This window comes from Sphaeramia orbicularis, chromosome 18, assembly GCF_902148855.1.
Source record: "Sphaeramia orbicularis chromosome 18, fSphaOr1.1, whole genome shotgun sequence".
Classification (NCBI taxonomy): domain Eukaryota; kingdom Metazoa; phylum Chordata; class Actinopteri; order Kurtiformes; family Apogonidae; genus Sphaeramia; species Sphaeramia orbicularis.
The window spans coordinates 16,043,489-16,066,410 of NC_043974.1; the positions used below are offsets into that span (position 1 = coordinate 16,043,489).

Below are 22,922 nucleotides of genomic sequence, written 5' to 3' on the forward strand. Positions count from 1 at the left end.
ATCGTGTGTGAACATCGGTGTGTGTTCTCTCCACAGGGAGCCAACATCCTTTTAACCGAACGAGGAGATGTGAAACTGGGTCAGTACACATCTGCAATATTCTTTAGTCAATTAGACTCATCAAGTGTGTTTAAATAGGTCATCTATGTTGGATTTCACACCATGTCTCTTCTGTTTTAGCTGATTTTGGCGTGGCTGCAGAGATCAGTGCATCCGTCGCTAAAAGGAAGTCATTCATAGGAACTCCATACTGGTGAGAATAGAACAGAGCTGCACACACAACTGTCAGATTCTGTCTACAGTATCATGTTATGATTCTGTGATGTGTTTTTAAAGCCTTCTACACACTGATACTGCTGGTGAGGATATGAAATATAAAGTTTAATGGTTTTGTCACCCTGAGAAAAGAGATGTGAGAGAAGAAATGATAACAACACATGACGGCGTGTGAGAAAATGACAGATGCCACTATGTGAATTCTGTTATTTTCATGATTAACATTTAATTTTCATATTTATTTATGTTGTCATATTCTCACATGGTCAGTGTTTGTATACAGAACACGACTACTACGACTTTAAGCACCTGAATATTTCGGTAGATTACCATCATGATTTCAGACCTGTGGCTGTATTGCATAACCTCCCTTCAGACTGGCAGTGTTTTTGTTTGTCATCACTGGACAAAATGAACATGAATCAGTCAAGAACTGGGAAAAACATTGACTCATACATGGCTGTTTTTTTCCATTGAAAGGTGCTGTGTCCATCTGTACAAACAGTAGTGGCAAATGAGGCCTATGACACAAATCTGAGCTTTTGGAGGAATGTTCTTTTGACAAAAAAACAAGTGTTTGGCTTTAATATTCTGTATGAAGGAAAAAGGGTGAGGCTTGAAAGTCAGAGAACACCATCCCAGCGGTGAAGGTCGGGGTGGGGCATGTAGTGGGGTTGTTTTTGTTCATCAAACTGGTGGCATCATGAAGAAAATTTATGTAGATGCTTATATTTTTAAAGGTCATCTGAAACTTAAAAATACTTACTTAACTGATCTGAAATTTCACATGACTAAAATGAAATAGTTGTGTTAAACCTTAAACAACGGCAGTCTCTCCGGAACTGCATTTTGCACATTACAGTATTCAAATTACTGTAACTGCTGAACTGTTTTTGCTATCCACAAAATTGAAATGGCATCAGAAAGCTGAGATCCTGAGCTTTCTGATACTATATAACAGTTTACAGCTGCAATGTGGGACTGTATTTTAAGTTTAAATTAACAGAGACTTCCACATAGGCTAAAAAATGCCTGAAAATAACAAAAACTATGAAGCCATAATATGGATACTGAATGTTCAAGACCAAAAAGCATGTTTGAGCAGATGTAAAATAGTTGAAAGTTTATGTTTGCAATCTCAAAATGTTTTGTTATGGACATTTACAGTTATTTCTGGTAATAAATATGCTAAAAACTTCAAGTCAGTTTTTTTCTTTTTCTTTAAAACACACAGTTTTAAGCATTTATTATGTATGAATAATGAAGTGGCTGTTGCCACAGTACTGTGGGACTACTTTCTCATTTGTCTATTACACAGAGCCAATCAGCGCCCTTGTTATATCATGTGTGTGGCCAGGGTACGAGTTACCAGAAGCTGGTTTGTGCGCATCACTGCCATCGAGCTGGCGGAGCTCCAACCACCCATGTTTTTTTTTTTGTTTGTTTATTTTATTTTCTTAGTATTTTATTGTCTTATTGTGTTTTTATTGTGTTTATTTTACTGTACAGCACTTTGGAAACCTTTGTGTTTACCTCTGCCAGGAGGTATTGTGATCACTTTGCTTTGTGTGTTTGTTTGTTTGTTTGTTAGCAACTTTACAGGTAAACTATTCCAACCATCTTTACCAAATTTTACCCACAGATAGGCCTAGGCTCTGGGACCAACCCATTAAATTTTGGGTCAAGTAGGCCAAAGTTCAAGGTCACAACAAGGTCACAAAATCTCAGATTTTCCAATCTCTCATCACTGAGCAATTTTCAAAAATTCATAAAAAATTCAAAACAACTCTGATTAGCCTCCAATTTGATACACCCATAGCTTACAACAATATCTTGTATCTGGCACAAAATTGTCCACATCCACTGTGGAATGTGGACTCTGTGGACATTTCATTTTAACATTGAAAATCCCATTTATGGCACATTTTTCAGTATAACTCAACAAATATTGATTGGAATTTAATATAATTTGACATACACATGACTGGTACCAAGCTTCAACTTTATACGAAATACAGCTTTGTACGCAATTTTTCTGCTGCATGGAACAACCTTGAAACTGTTTCATTTAAAAGAAATAGTCGATCCACACATGCACATCATTCGGGGTGCTTGGCGGAGGTTTGCGTTCTCTGAACACTTTTATCCTCTTGTTTAAATTTGTGCTTTATAAATAAAAATGGATTGGATTAGATTGTGGTGTCGTCCTTCTCTGATCTCAGCCCCTCTGTTTGTCGGTTCAGGATGGCTCCAGAGGTAGCAGCAGTGGAGAAGAAGGGCGGGTACAACCACCTGTGTGATATCTGGGCTGTCGGAATCACCGCCATCGAGTTGGCGGAGCTCCAACCACCCATGTTTGACCTCCACCCAATGAGGTGAGTCAGCGCAGACAGATGGGAACAGACAGAGGTAATGAAGGCCAAACGGTGCTGAGTGGAAGCAGAAACACCAGAGACTTGTGTTATGTAATGTTTTGGCTGCTCTGTTTCATTTTATTCATGCACGGCTACTGTATGTAAACTGTTGAGACATTCTCCAGACCGATGACATTTAAAACAATGTTTCAGAGCACTGATGTTGATGTCCAAGAGCAGCTTCCAGCCTCCAAGACTAAAGGATAAAACCAAGTGGTGAGAATGTCACCTTTTTGTTTCTTTTAAATGATACTGTTGGTTTTTACGATTCCGTTTCTTCTCCATTTCAACTTTCGCTTTAGCAGTATGAATGTCTTACTCACATTTCCTGTTGCCTTTTTTTTTCTGCAGGTCGACAGGTTTTCAAAGTTTTGTGAAGATGGCACTTATAAAAAATCCTCGTAAAAGGCCCTCAGCTGAGACACTGCTGCAGGTTTGCTTTATCTCTACATTTTTTTATTAATGGAATCCAGTTATCAAGACATCGATCTGTAATCATTCATCTTCAGCAGTGACGAGACAACATGCACCATTCATGAATACAATAAGAGCCCATTTTTAGAAAGTTGGTTGAAAGCCAGGCCCTTTTTCTAAAGGGCATGGAAATCGAAGCCTTACATTCTTATAGCAGACTTCATTCAGACTGAGCTGTAGTCTCCCTTTTCTCACAGCTGTAATCTCAGAGTGGATAAGTGAGAGCTGCAAAAACTTTAGATGGAATGGAGCTGGGAACTGATAAAGGGTGGCCAGATTAATGTGTCCACACATTTTTACAGAGTTGGTCTGAATCAGTTGACAAGTTAATTGACATAGAATTATAGACTGTATATATTTAGTGGATGAAGGGGCTGTGATGTCACACTTTTTAATTTCCAAATTGCTTTTCCAAAGCCAGTCATTTGTAATTTAGCTGTACCCATGTGGACTTTTTGGAGCCAAAAGTCAAGATTGAGATGTAAGATTTTTATTCGACATCTGTGCACAAATAGTCCAAGTGCATAGGTATTGTTGTGCAGGGCTCTCTTGGAGTCAAGGTTAAAAAAAAAAGTTCAAAACCAAAGAAAAAACACCTTGTCTTAAATATTTAAATTAGTTAAAAATACTGTACAATAATAAAATTGATAAAATAGGAAAATATAACTAATATTTTATGAAGGCTGTAACTGAGGTGTGAAAACTATAACAAGCAACTAGTAACATGCTATTACCAAAAAACAAAACGATTTCATTAATAAAAAAATATGCAGTTACAATTATGAACAATTATATGGGATATTGGACTTACCAAATATATACCAAACATTGCACATAATATTGCATGAGAGGTGGAGTGAGGTAGTGAGGGGTTATTAGTGTCTTTGAGAACCTAGAAAAGCACTATATAAAACCGATGTATTATTATTATTATTAACCCATAAAGACACAAACATCCACTGTCGACCAAAACCATCTACTTATATAAACTGTTTAATACCTGTTGATCCACTAATCCTATCAATCCATGCAAATAATTGGTGTAAAATGCAGTTTTTCATCTTTTCATGGTCATCAGATATGACCCATTAGGACGTTCACAGACTCCGTAGTTACCATGGAAACACCGTCATCTTCTACAACATTGATTCACCAGTAAAACCCATGGAGTTGGATCAATGACAGTGGATGAACACACTGGGTTTATGTTCATTAATGATAAATTTGCCGAAAAGTCACTTTTTCTTCAGTTTTTTTCTGTTTTTGATGTAATAACTTTCAACTTTACTCTTAGCTTATATGAACACCAACATGATCTGTAAATTAAATGTAGGAAAATAGTGATTGTCCCTGAAAAAATACACGAAATACAGAAGATAGTGTTACAATAAATGGTGATAAATCACTTAAGAAAACATGCTGTTCACATTTTGCTTTTGCCATCAGTCTGACTGTGGCAGGGAAAATAGTGACTACATTTAGACAATAAAGGGCGGAACTAGGGGAACATAAGGGGTCAGATTTGAGATAATTGACTGACTCCGTAAAATGATAAATTTCATCAAGCAATTCATAACAATATCATATTACAGTAGAGCCACAACTACAGTCAAGCTGTCTGTCAGGAAATGAACAGAAACTCCCAAGTCTGACTCAGCAGGCCAGTAACCTGTTTAACAGTGGAAACATTTAGAGACGGACTGCCAAATAAAACACATGAGACCTGAATGAATCATGGGGAATAACACTGACTTAGTATTTTGAGGGTTAAATCCAGTGTAAGTCAATGGGAGTCAGGGTTTTTTGGAGTCACGCCAAGTGTTCATCACTACTATTCCAACTTTGAGATATTGGCTTCATTTTGTAGCTGTGACCCTTTCACTTTGGTTAAAACAAACCATGATGGAGCACTCTGTAAAACACTGGAAGGACATGCAATTTATTCAGTGAAATACTGATTGAAATTCTTTACTTCATTTAAAGCAAATAAGTGTGGTCTCTGGAGTGTACTCCAAGTATGAAGGTAGTAGGGTTGGAACGATATGAAAATTTCATATCACGGTTATTGTGACCAAAATTAACACGATTATCATTATTATCGCAGTATTGTTGAAATTGTGCTCAAAATGTTCAAAAAGTACTAATACACACACTGAAATAATTTAACCAAGTTGTATTTTGAAAAAAAACCCAAAAACTAATAAATAATAGGCACAATGTACCTTCTGTTGGCAGAAACATTCAAATATTAACCCTTAGTGGTCTGAGCCTATTTCGTCCGTTTTTCAGTACTTTTGATTTTGCCTTTTATACTATATAAACAAATGTTTACTATACCCATGTTTGGTATCTTTTTTTTTTTCAGAAAAACTTCATTTATATCATCTGTCTATTATTTTTTTCACTTTAACCTACTATAAAAACATAAAAGGCCAAAAAATACAAAAAAATATGTAAAATCCGATTTGAAAAATGTATATAAAATGTAAAATAAAATGTATAAAAAAATTAAAACTATGCTCAAATATTTGACATAAAAGCAGATATTTACATAGGCGTTTTCTCTGGAAAAGTGCGGTAATCAAACACGATTATCATGATAATTAGGATTTAAACGGTAACACTATCCGTCTGCAATTTTACCGCGGTTTATCGTTATACCAGTAATTGTTACATCCCTAGAAGGTACAAAGTCAGCTTTTGAAGGACGTTTCTACTGTGTGTTTCTATTGAAAGCTAAATGAACCTCATGACATTTTAATTTGGAAACCAATAGACTGAAGTTAATGTTCATATTAACTTTATATCAATGTACAAATCAGTTTTCAATGTCAGCAACAGAAGTTAAATCATTATGACATAACTTTATTCTTTCCAATCCAGTCTCCTTTTACTGTTGGTTTTGTTTTTTGTACATCTGATTCATAGTTTTAACTTGATATGATACACTTTATTATTTTCAATGAGTCTTGATGTTGAGAAAGTACGAAATGACACATAATAATAATAAGCGATGTAGTGATAAATCCAGTCAAATATAGGAAGTAACGGGCCTGCTTTGGAAATGTAAGGATTGAAATGTAGAAAAATGTCAGAAAACTAAATACTTGAGCAAAGAACATTATTGCTTCACCACTTTTTCTATTATTTTCATGTCATTGGTGTTCATTTCTTTTTTCAGCATCCATTTGTGACGCAGCTGCTGACCCGTAACCTGGTCATTGAGCTGCTGGACATGGCCAGTAACCCCGACCTGCACAACAGCCACTCACACAGCATGGACGACAACGAACTGGAGGTCAGAATCAGGAGCAGAGACCAAAGTACCGCACAGAAAAAGCCTGAGTGTGTTTTCTCCGGTGAGTCATTTAACTGTGTGCTCTCGACAGGTCGGGGAAATGGCTCCTGACAAGATTCAGTCAGTGGGGAAACACCTGCCTGTGGAAAGGACGTTATCTGAAGAACAATGTGAGAACACACCCTCATTTGCAGACACACACAGACACAGTTGAAGGTTTTAGGAAATGTTGTCCAGAGTCAGACTAGAACATCGATATCTGTCTGCACCGCTGGAGAAATAGGTCAGGGTGGGTTAAGTTTAGTGCAGTAAAGACTGGAAATGAAGTTTTTACAGGCACAGTCATAGCATCAAACTCCCAGAGGTGGAAAGAGAGCAGATTTATGTGACTCTAATAAAAATACAGTTATGAAGAAGAAGTGAAAGTAAAAATGTTTGTTAAAATACTACAATAAAAAAATGCAATAACAGTAAAAACAAAAAGTACCTTTTTTAAAGGAGTGATATTTTGCTTTTTTTTACATGGAATTATGCATTTTAAAACATTTCCCTGTGGTCTACATAAACTGTAAATGCTACACTTGGGTCTGAATTCTTCATTAATTCAACTCCACAGATCCATTTTCAACTTTATTTCTGAGTAATAACACCAGAAAAGTCGTTTTGAGCGCTGGCCCTTTAAATGTAAATGAGCCACTTCAGGCCCCACCCCCTCCAGGTTGTTGACTGTGCTGCTCTGTCCCGTTCAGCCGCTTGTGTTCATTAATATAACCAACCACTGAACATTTTAGGTAACTGGCTCGAAGTTTGGACATATTTTCAGTATGGACTACAACCACTGCTGCTGACAAACAATTATGTCGTACTCGCAGAAATGTTCGTTGGAAATCTTTACTTTATATGTGCAAATGTTGTGATGTAACTAGTTATAGACGCAACAAATTAAGCAAGAATTAAAACAGATTGTAGAAATCCACAGGATTTTTGCAAAAATGAATATAAAGATAGCTTTGCAGCACCTGGAGGGTTCAAATTCAAACTTTTTGAACTATTAGGGTCCAAATACACAAATAAATGAACCAAAGACTAATAAAAGTGGATTTAGCAAAATATGACCCCTTTAAAATTTACTAAGGATGCGCTGATCCTGAAATTCTGACATTCTTCATTATTAGATTAGATTACATTAGATTACATTAGATTAGATTATAGTACAATAGTGTAGAGTAGGATTGGATTGGATTAGATTAGATTAGATTAGATTGTCATTACACATGTCCACTCTTAGATATTTGCCAATAATAGTTAAAAAGTGTAAAATCATGCATTCATATATCCATATTGATGCTTACCATTTTTTGTTCTACGTAGCAGAAGCTCTAACAGGTCTGAGATTAAATTAATGCAGTATTTCCTGTCAGAATAGCCCTTAAATAGGAGGATTTCAAAATAAAATATATTTATTATATATAATAAAATATTATGACACAAGACCTAAACCAAAACAATGACTGTTTTGTGAGTTAAATGACAGTTAAATGTGTTGACACAGGTAACCAAGTCAGCAGAGCAGTAAACATAAATACTGACATTATACTTACAAGTACAGAACTCCGTAAACATGTCAGGAATCTCCTCTGCCTTGTTCTTCTTGGCTAAAGAAACCCTGCTCTGCTGTACAACAACAAAACCAGTCATAAACATTTGGAGAATGTTGGGTGATGTCAGACTGAAAGCAGACTGTGCACCATAACCTCTAATAAAAAAGGATCTGCAGCTATTTACATTTATTTGGACATATCATAGCTTTCCTTAAATCTAGAGGCAAGGTCTCACCCCTTCCACTGTACCTCATGGAATAGAATAGAATAGAATAGAATAGAATAGACTTTATTTGCCATTTGTACAGATACATCGCAGAATAGGTACATTGGAATTCTTGTGCATTTCCCTGGGTCACAGAGTTAGAAAAAAGACATGAATAAAAACAGAAACAAAACATAAACACAGCTAAAACATATAAAAACAGTTATTGCACAGACAAACACAAATACAAATTTGTAAAATAGAGTACTGATCAGAAAAAAGTAGTAATAATAATAATAAGAGCACTGAAAGGTAAAAACAAGTTATTGCACATTTGAATTAAAAGTACTGGGAGGTAGAGCAGGTTCTTACACATTCAGTTAAGAGCGCAGTATTAGTTAAGTGGGATATTTATCTTAAAATAAATGGTGGTCAATGGAAAAGACAAGTATGTTTTTTAAATCCTGTTTGAGTTGTGCTCTATTTAAAATATAATTTTACAAGCCAAGAAAGTGGCCGTTTGTGGTAAAGATGGTAAACTAACATCGAGTCGAGTGTGAAATGGTTCAAATCATCTCTCGCCACATGTGGTGTATGTCACAGATGCAAAACTATTAAATTGACAAATTTCACCCCAACCTTTGAGAGGGAGGTGAAGGAATATGAAGAGGTGACGATTACTACAAGTCTAGTCATGTTGAAGCAGCAGAGGCGTCTTTAGAGACTAGAACTGACCATGAAGAGACACAGTTACAGTCTTTTAAATTAACTAACATATGGATAAATGATGTATAATTAATACATGATAGAACATTTAGGTGCCGCTGACTGGAATGCAAGTTTTTTTTTTTTTCCTGAAATTGTTTTTTATATTTTCTCCTAGCCACAGGGCATTTATTATAGTAGAAACAGAGCATATTATCAGTACCTTAAGTTTGATAAATTCTGTATTTGCATATTTTCCACTTATCAAAATAAGTCTCCAAAGTGGTACCTGCTTTTGTGCTCATCTACAGTTTATGTTAAAATCTGATTACCTCCACCAGGAGGTATTGTGATCACTTTGCTTAGTGTGTTTGTTTGTTTGTTAGCAAGATAACTCAAAAAGTTATGGACAGATTTGGGTGAAAATTTCAGGAGTTGTTGATACTGGCACAAAGAACAAATGATTCAATTTTGGTGGTGATCGGGGGGGTGGTCTGCCTTGGTGGAGGTCTGCGGTCTCCGTGTACTTTTCTTGTTTCTACTGTGAGCTGGTTTTTTTGACATTAGCTAACTCCATTTCTGAGCTGATGACTTTCTCATTTGCTTACAACTATAACAAATAGTGCCAGGCACAACAAACCCCACCCCTCGCACGTATTGTAGCTTATTTTGGCATCGATCCAGCTGATGTCATCATGTCTATGCGTGTGCTGATGTCAGCGTATCAACTGCTTCTATATATGTGCCAGGTTTAAAGTAAATTGAAACAAAATTGATGTTTTTATAGACATTTGAAATGTCACCCATTATAAGTAAATGGGAAAAAAAAGATTTTAAAAATTCGTAAAAAAAAAAAAATTGAACTTTGACCTACTTTCCCCAAAATGTAATCAGATCTATTCTGGGTCACTGGCAATCTACAGGGGTTGGACAAAATAATGGAAACACCTTCACCTCAAGATGATAATGCCCCAATCCATACAGCTAGAATTGTTAAAGAATGGCATGAGGAACATTCTAATGAAGTTGAGCATCTCGTATGGCCGGCACAGTCCCCAGACCTCAACATTATTGAGCATTTATGGTCAGTTTTAGAGATTCAAGTAAGACGTCGATTTCCACCGCCAACGTCTCTAAAAGAGTTGGAGGGTATTCTAACTGAAGAATGGCTTAAAATTCCTTTGGAAACAATTCACAAGTTGTATGAATCAATACCTCGGAGAATTGAGGCTGTAATTGCCGCAAAAGGCGGACCTACACCATATTAAATTATATTTTGTTGATTTTTTTAAGGTGTTTCCATTATTTTGTCCAACCCCTGTATAAACCCAATTTGGTATGAATTCAGCCAATAGTTTTGCTGCTAGTGTTAACAAACAAACAAACCAAACCAAAAACAATAACCGTTGCCTCCCCTTTGGGGGTGGGGTAATAACAACGTGTTCATGATTTCTATGCAGACTTTTTTTTTTTTTGTGCAAACCACTGTAGCTCAAAGGCTGACATCAGCAAAAAGGCCAGCTACAACACAGACTCCAACACAAACTTTATGTAATCACACAAACAGTAATTGTGTGGTTATATAACGACAGAGGCACCACATGTTATGCTAAAGTTTTTACAGATAGTTTTTGGTCTTTAATAGAGACATTTTTAGATCTCTGAATAACAAACCCATGTCCAGTTGCAGTATTAGTTTTAGTTTTAGCAGTGGTTTCCTTAGTAGAAGTAAAAGCCGTACTGGTGGTCAGACTGAGGTGCAGGTGTTAAACGTGTTTGTGGCTTGTGCGTCTGTGAATAGCATACAGTACTTAAAGGAAACTGAGGTCAACACCAAATTAATCTGTGATGTGCTGCTGGGTAGAGTGTGAATCCAGATGATAGCACCAGAAACACTACAGACACGAGTGTTGCACCACAAAAAGCCTTTTGGCAGCTCAGTGATGTGAAGTCACTCAGGCCAGCGCATAGAAGTACCACTGTCTATTACACACCACTGGCATGTTCAGTGCCATCCTGTGACGCAGCCTCCGCCCTACATGTATGGATGAGCTTCACAACAAGAGCAGGCTCACTGAGGGGCTTTTGTCCTCGCTCATATTATGGAGATGAAGTACTGAATACAGGGGGAGGTGGGAGATCATGTAGACAATGAGGCCACTCATATTAAGACATGTGAGTGTACAGTCAGAGGATGGCCAGAGAGCACTTTTAGTTTCACATGTCAGAAATAAACTGAATTATTGTTAAAGGGGACTATAATGAGAGCATGTCAAGTGGCTTTGAGTGAATTAAAGGAATAGTTCAATTTTTTGGGGTTTTCTTTCCAAACCTGATGTTTCTAAAAAAAAAAAAAAAATCAGTCCTTGTGTTTTAATGTGAAGTAGTGACCAAACTATACCAAGGCTTTAGGGAAGCTCACTACTGTCACTTTTTGTTGTCAGAAACAACTGGTAGAGCATTTATTAAGTTTATATGAATAATAACAATACTAAACCTGAAGAAAAGGAGTCATTGCTGCATGCTTTGTATCATTTAGCATCAAAAAGGTATGGAGATGGATACTGTTTATTTCAGTGCTAATAGAGGTCAACTTCATTACTTACAGAATATCTATTTGGGTGTATGTTTTACAAAGGTGTGAAGCACGATAAGCAGTAAAACAAAAGATAGTTTTTAGTTTGTGGTTTTTTTCTGAGCCCTCAAACATTTAGTCTTTTTTTTTAACCACTAATCCCATTAATACATGTAAATAATTCAGTTAAAATGCAGTTCATGGTCATCAGATATGACCCATTTGGACATTCAGAGGCTCTGTAGTGAACATGGAAACACTGTCATCGTCTGTGACATTCATTCACCAGTAAAACCCATTAGTTTTATATATGACGGTGGTTGAATTGGTTGTAATTATATTCAGTTAGTGGTATGTTTTGGTGAAAAGATCGCCATTGCGTCAGTTTTCTTTGTTTTATAATAACCTTTAGCATTACTGTGAGCTTTTATCAACTTAAATTAAATATAAGAAAATACCTGATTTTCACTGAAAATGCAAAGAATAAAATAATAACTGGTGATGAATCACTTTGCAAAGGTTAAATCTGGAGGAAAAAAAATCATTCAAACAATCATTCTGGGCCTTTAAGGGTTAATGGTAAAGGAATGAATATAATACAAGCCCATATCTCTAGTAAATTGAATTAGTGATGACTCATTCTCAGTCATACATTAATAATAACCTAATTTTAGATGATTGATGATGATGAGAATACAGAAAAAAAATGTTAATGCCTGACAAAAATAGCATATTGTCAATATTTTAGAGACTCAACATCTCAGAGGAGCTCATTTGTCCATCCTCCATCTCTGCGACTGTCCATTTAACTGATATATATGACGCACAATCAAATGAATCCTAAAATGACCAATAAACCATTCGCTTTAAAACATCAGTACAAGGTGAATTGGGTTGAAATAACTCCTATATTAAGTGACTTACTACAGAATGTTAGTCATCAGGTACTGTACCAGGATGAAAGTGAAATGCTGCTGATGTTTTTTTCACATCCTCCTTGTCAAACTCAAACAGCATTTCAGTTCAGTACATAAAATAACACAAAACTGCAAGCGCTGACAGGCTAAGCAAACTTTACCGTAACCTGTAGGACTTTATATTTTATTTATGGAATATTTATGAGGGTATAATCTTTAAAAATCCTCACATGTATCTTTAACATGCACCTGCCTGCAGACCACATGCTAGAGATCTTCATTTAATATCTGCATGTCTTCAATATTTCATCAACAAGACACTTCACTGTATTCAAGTTTTACATTTGCACTAAAATTGCATGTTTATCTTTGATTTAACACCATCTACTGTTGATACTAAATGTGAATGCTGCCTCATGTCACTTTTCCCTCCTCCTGCTAGACTACAATCTGTGTGGCATAGTTTACAAAAAGCATGACATTGACCGACGCTGTTCATCATTAAGTACTGGTAAGATTCCTGTCCTTCGATGAGACGCTTCTGAGCCTCTTTGACGCCTGCCGCATCCCTCTCACATCCATTCTTGAATGCTAGAACTACTCTTCTTTTCCTTCTTTTACTGGCTGGTGCAGTTGGATTGAATGGTGTCTTGCTATAATGTTCTAAACTGCTGCATTTGCTTAAAGAGAATGGAGCAAACAAATCTAATATTCCCAGTAGTTATGTCCTCTGCTGAAATAACTGCCTTTTCAGCATATGAGTGATAAAGGGGAGACTTTGGAGGGAGTGGGGAGAGGGGGAAGAAGTAAGAAAAACGTTCTGTTTAGCATTTCTTCATTCAAATGTCCAAAAATGACTGTGTCTATGTTATATGGTTAATGACTTGTAACAAACATTTCCAATATTGTTCAGATTTTCATTTAATGGTCTGTCAGTTATATAATATCCCATTTCCTCAAGATTAGTGTGTAACCCTGTAAAGCCTGAACCATTAAATCATTGACAGAAAATCCCAGTTCTTTGAAAGTGGAGCGTTTATTGGTCCCTCTGAACAACCACTACTACTACTACTACTACTACTACTACTACTACTAGGACTCCTGCGATGGGGCGGGTGTCCCGTCCCGGTGCGTTGAGCTGACCAGGTGAACCAGTGTTTTCCATCGCTGGCGGTCTTGTGCCAGCTGCTCTGCGTCCTCCATGGTAACTCCATGTTGTTGGAGCAACCAAACAACCAAATACATGTTTTTCGAATATCAATTTCCATGTATGAGTTTTGTATCACGTTTGATACATCAGGTCTTATTGCTCAAAAATTATTTTTTGAACAAGCAAAAACATAATATAACACAAACATGTCTAATAAGTTGGTAACTCCTTTTCAAAATTGGCAAAATTCTGCCTCCTTCCTCATTAATGACAATCTTGTAGTGCGGGGGTGTCAAACTCATTTTAGTTCAGAGGCCACATTCACCCCAATATGATCTCAAGTGGGCTGGACCAGTAAACTAATACCAGTGAAAAAAGTCAAATTGCGTTATGATAATGTACACATCTACATCGTTTCCTTAAAAATCTGAATAATGTGAACAACTTGAAATGTCTTAAGAAAAACAAGTGCAGTTTTAACAATATTCTGCCTCAGTTTATCAGTTTATCATTTACACATGTGCATTACAAATTACATTACAATTTAAAAAATACACATAATATTGATAAAATTGCATTTACTGTTTTTGAAGACGTTTCACGTTCATATTTCTTCAGGTTATTCACATTTTTTTGCAAAAGGATAGTTTGTTAATATAAAAAATTTCATGTAATTTAACTTTTTTTTTTTTTTTTAACACTAAAAGATCAAATCTGCAGCTGTCATTATTTATAGGTTATTATGACAGTATTTTTCTGGTCTGACCCCATTGAGATCTAATTGGTTTATATGTGTATATATGGAATCTGAAATAACATGATTTTTACACTATTGATTGGTAATATCTTCAGTGTAATTTTTGCACTTTGCAAATTCATTCCGTGGGCCAGATTGGACCCTTTAGCAGGCCAGATTTGGCCCCCGGGCCACATGTTTGACACCTGTGTTGTAGTGTCACTGGAAAGGCCTCTGGTGAATGAATTCCTCCCTCCTGGTGGATTATCTGTGTATTGCATGTATCTAATTGTATACATCAGGTTTTTCAAGACAAAAAATATAACACTGATCATGTAGAGGGCTTCAAAACTCATGTATCAAATATGATACGTTTGGCATCATAGGGTTAACATCAGCAGGGTTTTCACTAGAGTGAAATGACATAGTGAGAATATTTGAAGTATACTGTGAGTGAAACTGAAACCTACTTGTGAAACGCTGATTGAAGGTCAGTTACAGAGTATACTGTATGTTTAGAGCTTTTATTATGAAACATAATAACAGAAGTGTGTCGTACACAGCCGCTGATGTCTTTTACTACTGTTTAGATTTAAAGACACCTAGGGCAGAGCAATATAATCAAATTTATCTAGTTAATCGAGTTTATGCTCTGAAAATTATGAAAAATGCCCAAATCACAAAAATCTTGATTTTTTTTTTTTCCCTCAGGAGTCATTTATTGCTCCAGAAAAAGGCAAAATTCAACCTGTAAGGGGTTTGCTTTCCTCAAGAAAATCATGTTGTCTTCTTGTGTCTTCATACATTACATGTCATCACGGAAAAAGAAAAAAAAATTGCATAAAATCAGGAGCTATTAAAGCTTTTTTTTTTTTTAAACCATATGACCAAGCCTTAGACATTTATAATAAGACAATTTATTTATTAATTTAATCTCACACAAATAATTGTTGATTTTAGGGGCTGAAGTATTTGGACTATTTGTCATCACTCCTGTAGTCTTTCATTTATCATGTAGTTTCAGCGTCTCTGTCTCCATTTGCACTGACTCTTAATACAAGTGTGTGACTTGTATTTGTTTTATCTTCTGTTTGTGATTTTAGGTATAGTATTTATCCTATTAGTGTGTATCTGTTTTTATTACGTTTAGTATATCTTATCTTATATATCTATATATTTTTTACTAGTTTTGTCATATCTTGTATTTTTACCAATGTCTTTGTACAGCACTTTGGGCACTTTGCATTGTTGTAAATGTCAGATTATATTATATTATATTATATTATATTAGATTAGACTGAATTTTATTGCTCCCTTGGGCAAAGCGCTAAGGAAATTGAGGTTCCAAAAGCAGCACAACACCAGGAATACACACGAAAAACCCCACAAGAAGAAAAAAAGTGGTATATAAATAAACTTGACCTTGACCTTGACCTTGACTTCTAAATAATGGGGCTTAAATAAAGATGTTGCTCTACTACACTTTAATAGAGCAGAGCTTTCACATTTGGCTTCACCACCATATAATTTAACACTAAACAGCAGTGGGTCATAAACTATGATATGATGCATGGTGATGGAATTTATCACATGCAGGTTTCAAGTCCCTGCAGGCTGACTTTCATACAGTACGTGGTTTTGAGATATTTGTTTTCCAAAGCCCTCAGGATCTGCAGTGTCTTTTTTCTGTGGTATTTTTATTACCTAACATGACAGTAAAATAATGCATCACAGTGACAAAACAAATCTTTATTTTCTAAAGCCCTCAGGCTCCCTCGTGCCTATTAAAACAAACTGTAGCGACTTCTCTTATTTAAGTGTAGATTTCTAAACTAATTGTGCATTCTGCAACACCGTGAGAGCAAACAGAGCAGAGGTGAGGCAGCAGCTTCCGCTTTCTGGTTCACTAGTTCTGCTTCAAAGTCAGACTGTCAGCCCATAGCTCAGGTTCTCTGTGGTTTTTTTAGATGAGGATCTGCTTCCTCCTGCATCTGAAGCAAGTCATCAGAGAAACTAAAGCAGAACACAAATGCACTTTTGCAGTGAGAGAAGCTTCACAGTAAAGTTTCTCTCAGCTCTTCCACTGTAAAAAATATAAAGTAGCTTTTAACCCATAAAGACCCAGTGTGACTTTTGTGGCAGTTCACCTTTCTTAAGTGATTTATCAGCATTTATTGTAAGATTATCCTCTGTATTTTGCACATTTTCAGTGAAAATCAAGTTTTTTTTTTAATCTAATTTACTAATCATGAAAATACAGGTGTCAAACATGCGGCCCGGGGGCCAAATCTGGCCCACCAAAGGGTCCAATCTGGCCCGCAGGATGAATTTGTGAAATGCAAAAATACACTGACAATATTAACAATCAATGGTGTTAAAATCATTTTAGGTTAATTCAATCTAAAGTGGGTCAGACCAGTAAAATACTATCATAATAACCTATGAATAATGAAAACTGCAAATATTCCTCTTTGTTTTAGTGTATAACAAAAAAAAAAAAAAAAAAAAAAAGTAAAATTACACAAAAATGGTTACATTCACAGACTGGCCTTGTACAAAAAATGTCTGAAGTCTGTGGAATTGTACCAATATTCTGCCTGTTTTTAAATATTTTGTATATTTGTAGATCCACTGTGATCTGTAAGTTGTGATGCACATGAATAAATGATGCATTAAGGTGTAATATTGTCAACATTGCACTTATTTTTCGTAAGAATTTTCAGGTTGTTCGTATTTGTTCATGTTATGTTTAAGTACAGTTCATAGATGTAAACATTTTCAGTACAGAATTTTACTTTTTTCACTCAAAAACATTGAGAAAACATTGGAGTTGACATTACTTATCACTTCTTATCCTATTCTTTATATTATTTTACTGGTCCGGCCCACTTCAGATCAGATTAAGCTGCATGTGGCCCCTGAACTAAAATAAGTTTGACACCCCTGATGTAGATGTTCTTAAAAGCTCAGATTAAAGTTGAAGGTTAATTATTGCCAAAAAATAGAGAAAACTGAAGAAAAACGGACTTTTTCAGCAAAGATTTCAATAACTGAACATAAAACAAGTGTGTCCATCCAGTGTCATTGATCCAACTCCATGTGTTTTGAAGATGACAGTGTTTCCATGGTAACTACGAAGCCTATGAACATCCAAATGGGTCATATCTGATGACCATGAAAAGATGACAAACTGCATTTTCCACCAGTTATTTTCATGTATTGAAAGGATTAGTGGATCAACAGGTGTTAAACAGTTTAGATCAGTAGATGGTTTTTGGTCGTCGGTGGATGTTTGGGTCTTTATGGGTTAATTTTCTACAATGCATGAAGGAGTCAACATGGAAAATTTGTTCAAGCTATCCTTTATTCTGCTAAAATACTTGAGACAACTGTCTGTCTGTCAGTGAGAGGACTCAATAATAGGAACAGAGGTGCAGTTTCAGATGCTCCACTTATTACCGAATACATGTCTTAAAGCTGATTCTGAAGGTTTAGTCTGTATTTCATAATTACTGTTCTTCATATTCCCTCTCTGTTCTGTTCTCACTGTGCACAGATTGACTTGTTTTACATTCATTTTTCCCTTTTGGTCACATTACAACTCAGTTTAAAGTACGCAGCAGCATGATTTACATATGCAATTTACATAGTGTGATATTCAAATGTCAAGTCTCTGGTGTTCATACACTGAGAATAGACTTAGAATAGAAGTAGGAGACATTAAAACTTTACAAATGAACATACTGTAGTGTCGTAAAATCAGGATGTTTATTAACTTTATTGAAAATTAAAGTTTTATGTTACACAAGAATGATATGTAATAGACTTAGGCTATGTTCAGACAGCAGGTCTTAATGCACAATTCGGATTTTTTGGTGAAATCCAATTTTTTTGTGTGCACGTTCATATTATTCATTAAATGCGACTTCTATCAGTTTTGAGTATGAACTGAATGCGACCCTGAAGTGACCCGCATGCGCAAAAGAGGTCCTGATGTAATACGGGACCACGCAGGTACACACTAAATTTACGGAAGTAAATATGGAGGGACGCAGAATTGTGACGTTTGTCGCATTTCAATGATGTAAAGGTTGGATAAATGCGACCTGGCTGTTCATACTGAAGTTGCATTGCAAAATATCAGATGCGAATCGGATTTAGGACCACATATGACAGTGGCCTGGGTCGGATTTGAAAAACTGGGATTTGTGCTGTTCAAACTGTCTTTAACAGATCGGATACAAGTCACATATGGGCAAAAAAAATCGGATTTGGGCCACATTTGCCTGCATTCTGAATGTAGCCCTAGAGTGAAGCTCAACACTAAAAAAACAAAAACTAAAAGATGAAATGATGAAAATAATAGCAGGAATAATAATAATTCTGTGCATGGATGCATGGATTAATTGTCCCAGTTCTCCCAGTGCTCACAGTTACTGTCTACTTGAGTTTCCAATGGTTTCTTCTGTCTCTCCTGAAAATCCTTAGACCTTCCATTGATATTCTTAAGGATCCTATCCCTATTCCATCTTGCTTTATCATAGTGTTTTTTTTTCTTGTCATCATTAAAAGTGCCTTCTCCATATTGGCCAAAAGTTATAAGTAGTTCCAACAGTGGATTTGCTGCCACCTGTTGCTTTATTAATGTTTACCTGTACTGCCCTCAGGATGTCTGAAGTATATTATATTATCACAGGAAATAGAGGTTTTAAATATTTGGTTTGGGTAATTTTTTTTTTTCTATGCCTAATATAAATATACGGTGAAATCTAAATATTGTAGAGAGTGTTTTATGGTGTTGTGATCTATATTTAGTACATATTGACATTCTTCAAATAGCAGTAGGATTTAGCCCAAACATCATCTCTCACACATTTAGGCAGATTTTTTTTTTGTGATTTGAAGAATTTTTATGGACACCATCCAAGTTATTGTGCAAAAACACACAGATATTGTGTGTTGTGTGACGGACAAATGTGACAAGGGTTAAGACGATGACCGAGGCAGAGTCGCCATGGCAACTTGATCTGATTGTGTTAAAACTGGGATGTAATTACACTGATGGCAAGTTGCCCAAAGGGATACCCTAACACAGGGGTGTCAAACTCATTTTGGTTCAGAACATAGTTCACACATACAGACTAATATGTTATAAAGTGGGCCGGACCAGTAAAATAATATAAATAATAGGATAAGAACTTATAAATAATGTCAACTCAAAAGTTTTCTCTTATGTTTTTGAGTGAAAAAAGTCATATTCTGTAATGAAAATGTTTACATCTACGAACTGTACTTGAACATAACATGAACAAATATGAACAACCCGAAAATTCTTTAGAAAAATAATTGCAATTTTAACAATATCACACCTTTATCATTTATACATGTGCATCACAGCTTACAGATCACAGTGGATCTACAAATACACAAAACCTGTAGTAACAGGCAGAATATTGGTACAATTCTATATACTTCTCTTAAGACATTTCAGGTTATTTACATTTTTTGTAAAAGGCTAGTCTGTAAATGTAAACATTTTTGTGTAATTTTACCTTTTTTACACCAAAACAAAGAGAGAAATTTGCAGTTTTCATTATTTATTGGTTATTATGATAGTGTTTTACTGGTCTGACCCACTTTAGATTGAATTGACCTAAAATGATTTTAACACCATTGTTTGTTAATATTTTCAGTGTAATTTTTGCATTTCACAAATTCATCCCACGGGCCAGATTTGACCCTCTGGTGGGCCGGTTTTGGCCCCCGGGCCGCATGGTTGACACCTGTGCCCTAACATATCATGAAACATAATCAGCTTTATAATGGAAACACATCAAATGCTATTTGGTAAAATGTGCTTTTGTTTATTGTAGCATCCTTCAGTTGCCAAATGACACATTTTTATTGTACATTATACATCATACATACATTATGTGTATGTATGAGAGTATGCGTGAAAGGAACTCCAGGTTAGCTAGTTAGCACAGGATATAAAAACCTCAGATTTTTCACATTTTTTGTCATCACACCTAAATGTCTGATCAAAACCTTTCAAACTTTGACATGTTTTGTTGTTTCTCCTCTGCTGTGTGAAGCCTCTCTGCCACAGTGCAGCTTGTCATTGATGCGATTGGTGACGTGCGGCTGCAGATTGCATCCTGTGGCTACAGCTAATGCTAACTGATGCCTTTTTAAGTGGATGTGGATCGATATTGTCTGTGAACGTTTCAGTCTGCTTTGTTCTAACACTGTGTCCTGTATAAATACCACAGTTTACTGAATCTCTGTGGTGTCTTTACAGTTGATCAGGTGAAGTTTGGGCCTCCGTTGAGGAAAGTGACAGAGCCTTATCCTGATATGGTAATGATCTTTAAGTCATTTGGATGCTGTGATACACTGCTGCATCGTTTCATCATTATACATGAATATAACCACATGTTGGTTTTGTTTCCAGCAGGGCTCGTACGATGACGACTGGAGTCTGTCTGGGGATGAAGACAATTCACCGTAAGACTTTCATTCTCTCTTCTTCATCTTCTTTCCCCTCTCTGTTGTCAATATGATGGTTATGACTGTAGAGGGGGGCCTTATTATGTTTACCTGAGGACAATAATGGAAACCCCAAACCTTAACATAACAGTTAATTAGCTGTAGTGACAACATTATAATTACAAGTACATATTCAGTTCACCCAAACAACAAATGTTTCTTACGTACTTCTATTTGCACAAATTTATTGTTTTACTTGTCTGAACTTTGAAAGATCTCCATTAATGCGACACTTTTGATTATACCAGAGATGCTATTATTGAAACGCTGTCTATCACAATTATTGATTCCGCCCTGTACTCTTGTCAGGATCGATATGCACATCCTGTAGTGAATAATCTTGCTTAGACAATGAATAAGGAGGAAACAGGAGTAAAACACCAGTATAGCTTATTTCAGCCACTGTGTTTCAAGCACCATTGCACTTCTTAAGAAGACTTTTTAAGAAAGATGTATGAAAAAGAACCACACAAAGACGAGGATGAAGGGCTGAAATTTTCCAGTGAATTGTCGTACAAATAATTACAATTTAAATGTGTTTATATTTGACTTATGTTGGTAATATAAAATAAGCCTAACAATATACATATACACAGTACACTTCATGAAGATTATGGCTAATAAAAATACCAGTTAAAGTTTGCTTTTCAAACTTTGTAAACACTGTAAACTTTGCTGTAAATAGCTTTTTTTTTTTGCTCAAAGTCTTTTTATTGGTATTTGTGCAGAAACTGTACAAGCTAAATATGTTACAGACATGAGTCACCTCACCCCCCCACTCCCCACCCATGCTCCAACAGAGCCCTACCCCTATAAAAAATATCACTGTATCATTTAGCAGATTGGCTTTGATTCTGCATAAAACCACATACTGTATATTGCATACATTGTTTGCCTGTTGAAATTATACACAAAATACACTTAAAAATAAAGCAGATCCATTAAAATTGTGTTGTATGGTGGATTTGGAAAAAAGAAAGAAGAAAAATCAATAAATAAACAAAAAAAAAGGGAAGAATTTTTTAAATTATTAATGCAAGTAGAGCAAAAGTAGACCCTATGAATCCTAAGTTCTCTATAATAGAGGGTCAGTTCGACACAACATCAATATGGGCAACATCCAACTTCTCTATCTGCTGTGAATAGCTTTGATAATAAATTACTGATCATAATCACGGGTACCAATAAATGTGAAACGTGTTAAGATGATGAAAAATATTGTGGAACTAAAAGATAGAAACAGGACGTGAGATGACATCTTTGTTACTTCCATCCAACTGTTTTTATTAATTAATTAATTTATTTACTTATCCTTTATTTGTTCTGGAAAATTGAGATATAAGATAACAGTTAGAGAACACAGAGAAAACACAAATACATCAAAGCATGGTATCATTGTAGTTAGCACTGTTGCATCATAGCATGAACGTTCGGTGGCTTTTCTGTGTGGAGTTTTCCCTCATGCAGGTTTCTTCTGGATCCTCTGACTCCCCTCACTATCAAAAACATGTATGCTAGGTTAATTCTCCTGTCAATGCCCTTGACCGAGGTACAAGCTTGGATCTGGAGTTGGTCCCTGAGTGGGGTTAAGGTTAAATGCAGAGGTTGAATTTCTCTACAGGGACAATAAAAGTGAACTTAACTGTCAAAAAAGAATAATAAAGGTGAGCTTCTGTTCCAGGAGTGGATGATGAAAGTGGAAAAAGTAGCGGCATATGAAAGAATGTCATATAGGATGCAGGACAAGACAGAAAAATATCTTTTGAAATGGAACAAATACCTAAATAAAGACTAAAGTCTAAGAGGATTCACACTGAAAAGACAATGATCGCATACTGTACCTTATGTATGTATGTGTGTATATAATGATTAGACACCTCTGTGTAGATATTTATGGTGTATGTGCATATCGGCTAAAATTTGCTTAGAGGTTTTATTTATGTCTTTGTGCATAAGAAATCAATATAAGTGAATCCCCAAAGGAACTTTGTGTTGGTAAATGCAAATTATGCAAATTTACAG

General features: G+C 35.7%; 1 protein-coding gene across 1 annotated transcript in view; it reads left to right on the forward strand.

The window, feature by feature from the left end:
- Positions 1–22,922, forward strand: part of map4k2 (mitogen-activated protein kinase kinase kinase kinase 2) — a 91,801-nt gene that overhangs the window by 44,984 nt on the left and 23,895 nt on the right. The window contains 9 exon segments of the mRNA XM_030162712.1: positions 37–79; positions 181–253; positions 2,520–2,651; positions 2,844–2,906; positions 3,042–3,123; positions 6,346–6,462; positions 6,554–6,632; positions 20,653–20,711; positions 20,806–20,858. Of these exon segments, the coding sequence (XP_030018572.1) occupies positions 37–79; positions 181–253; positions 2,520–2,651; positions 2,844–2,906; positions 3,042–3,123; positions 6,346–6,462; positions 6,554–6,632; positions 20,653–20,711; positions 20,806–20,858 (701 nt within the window).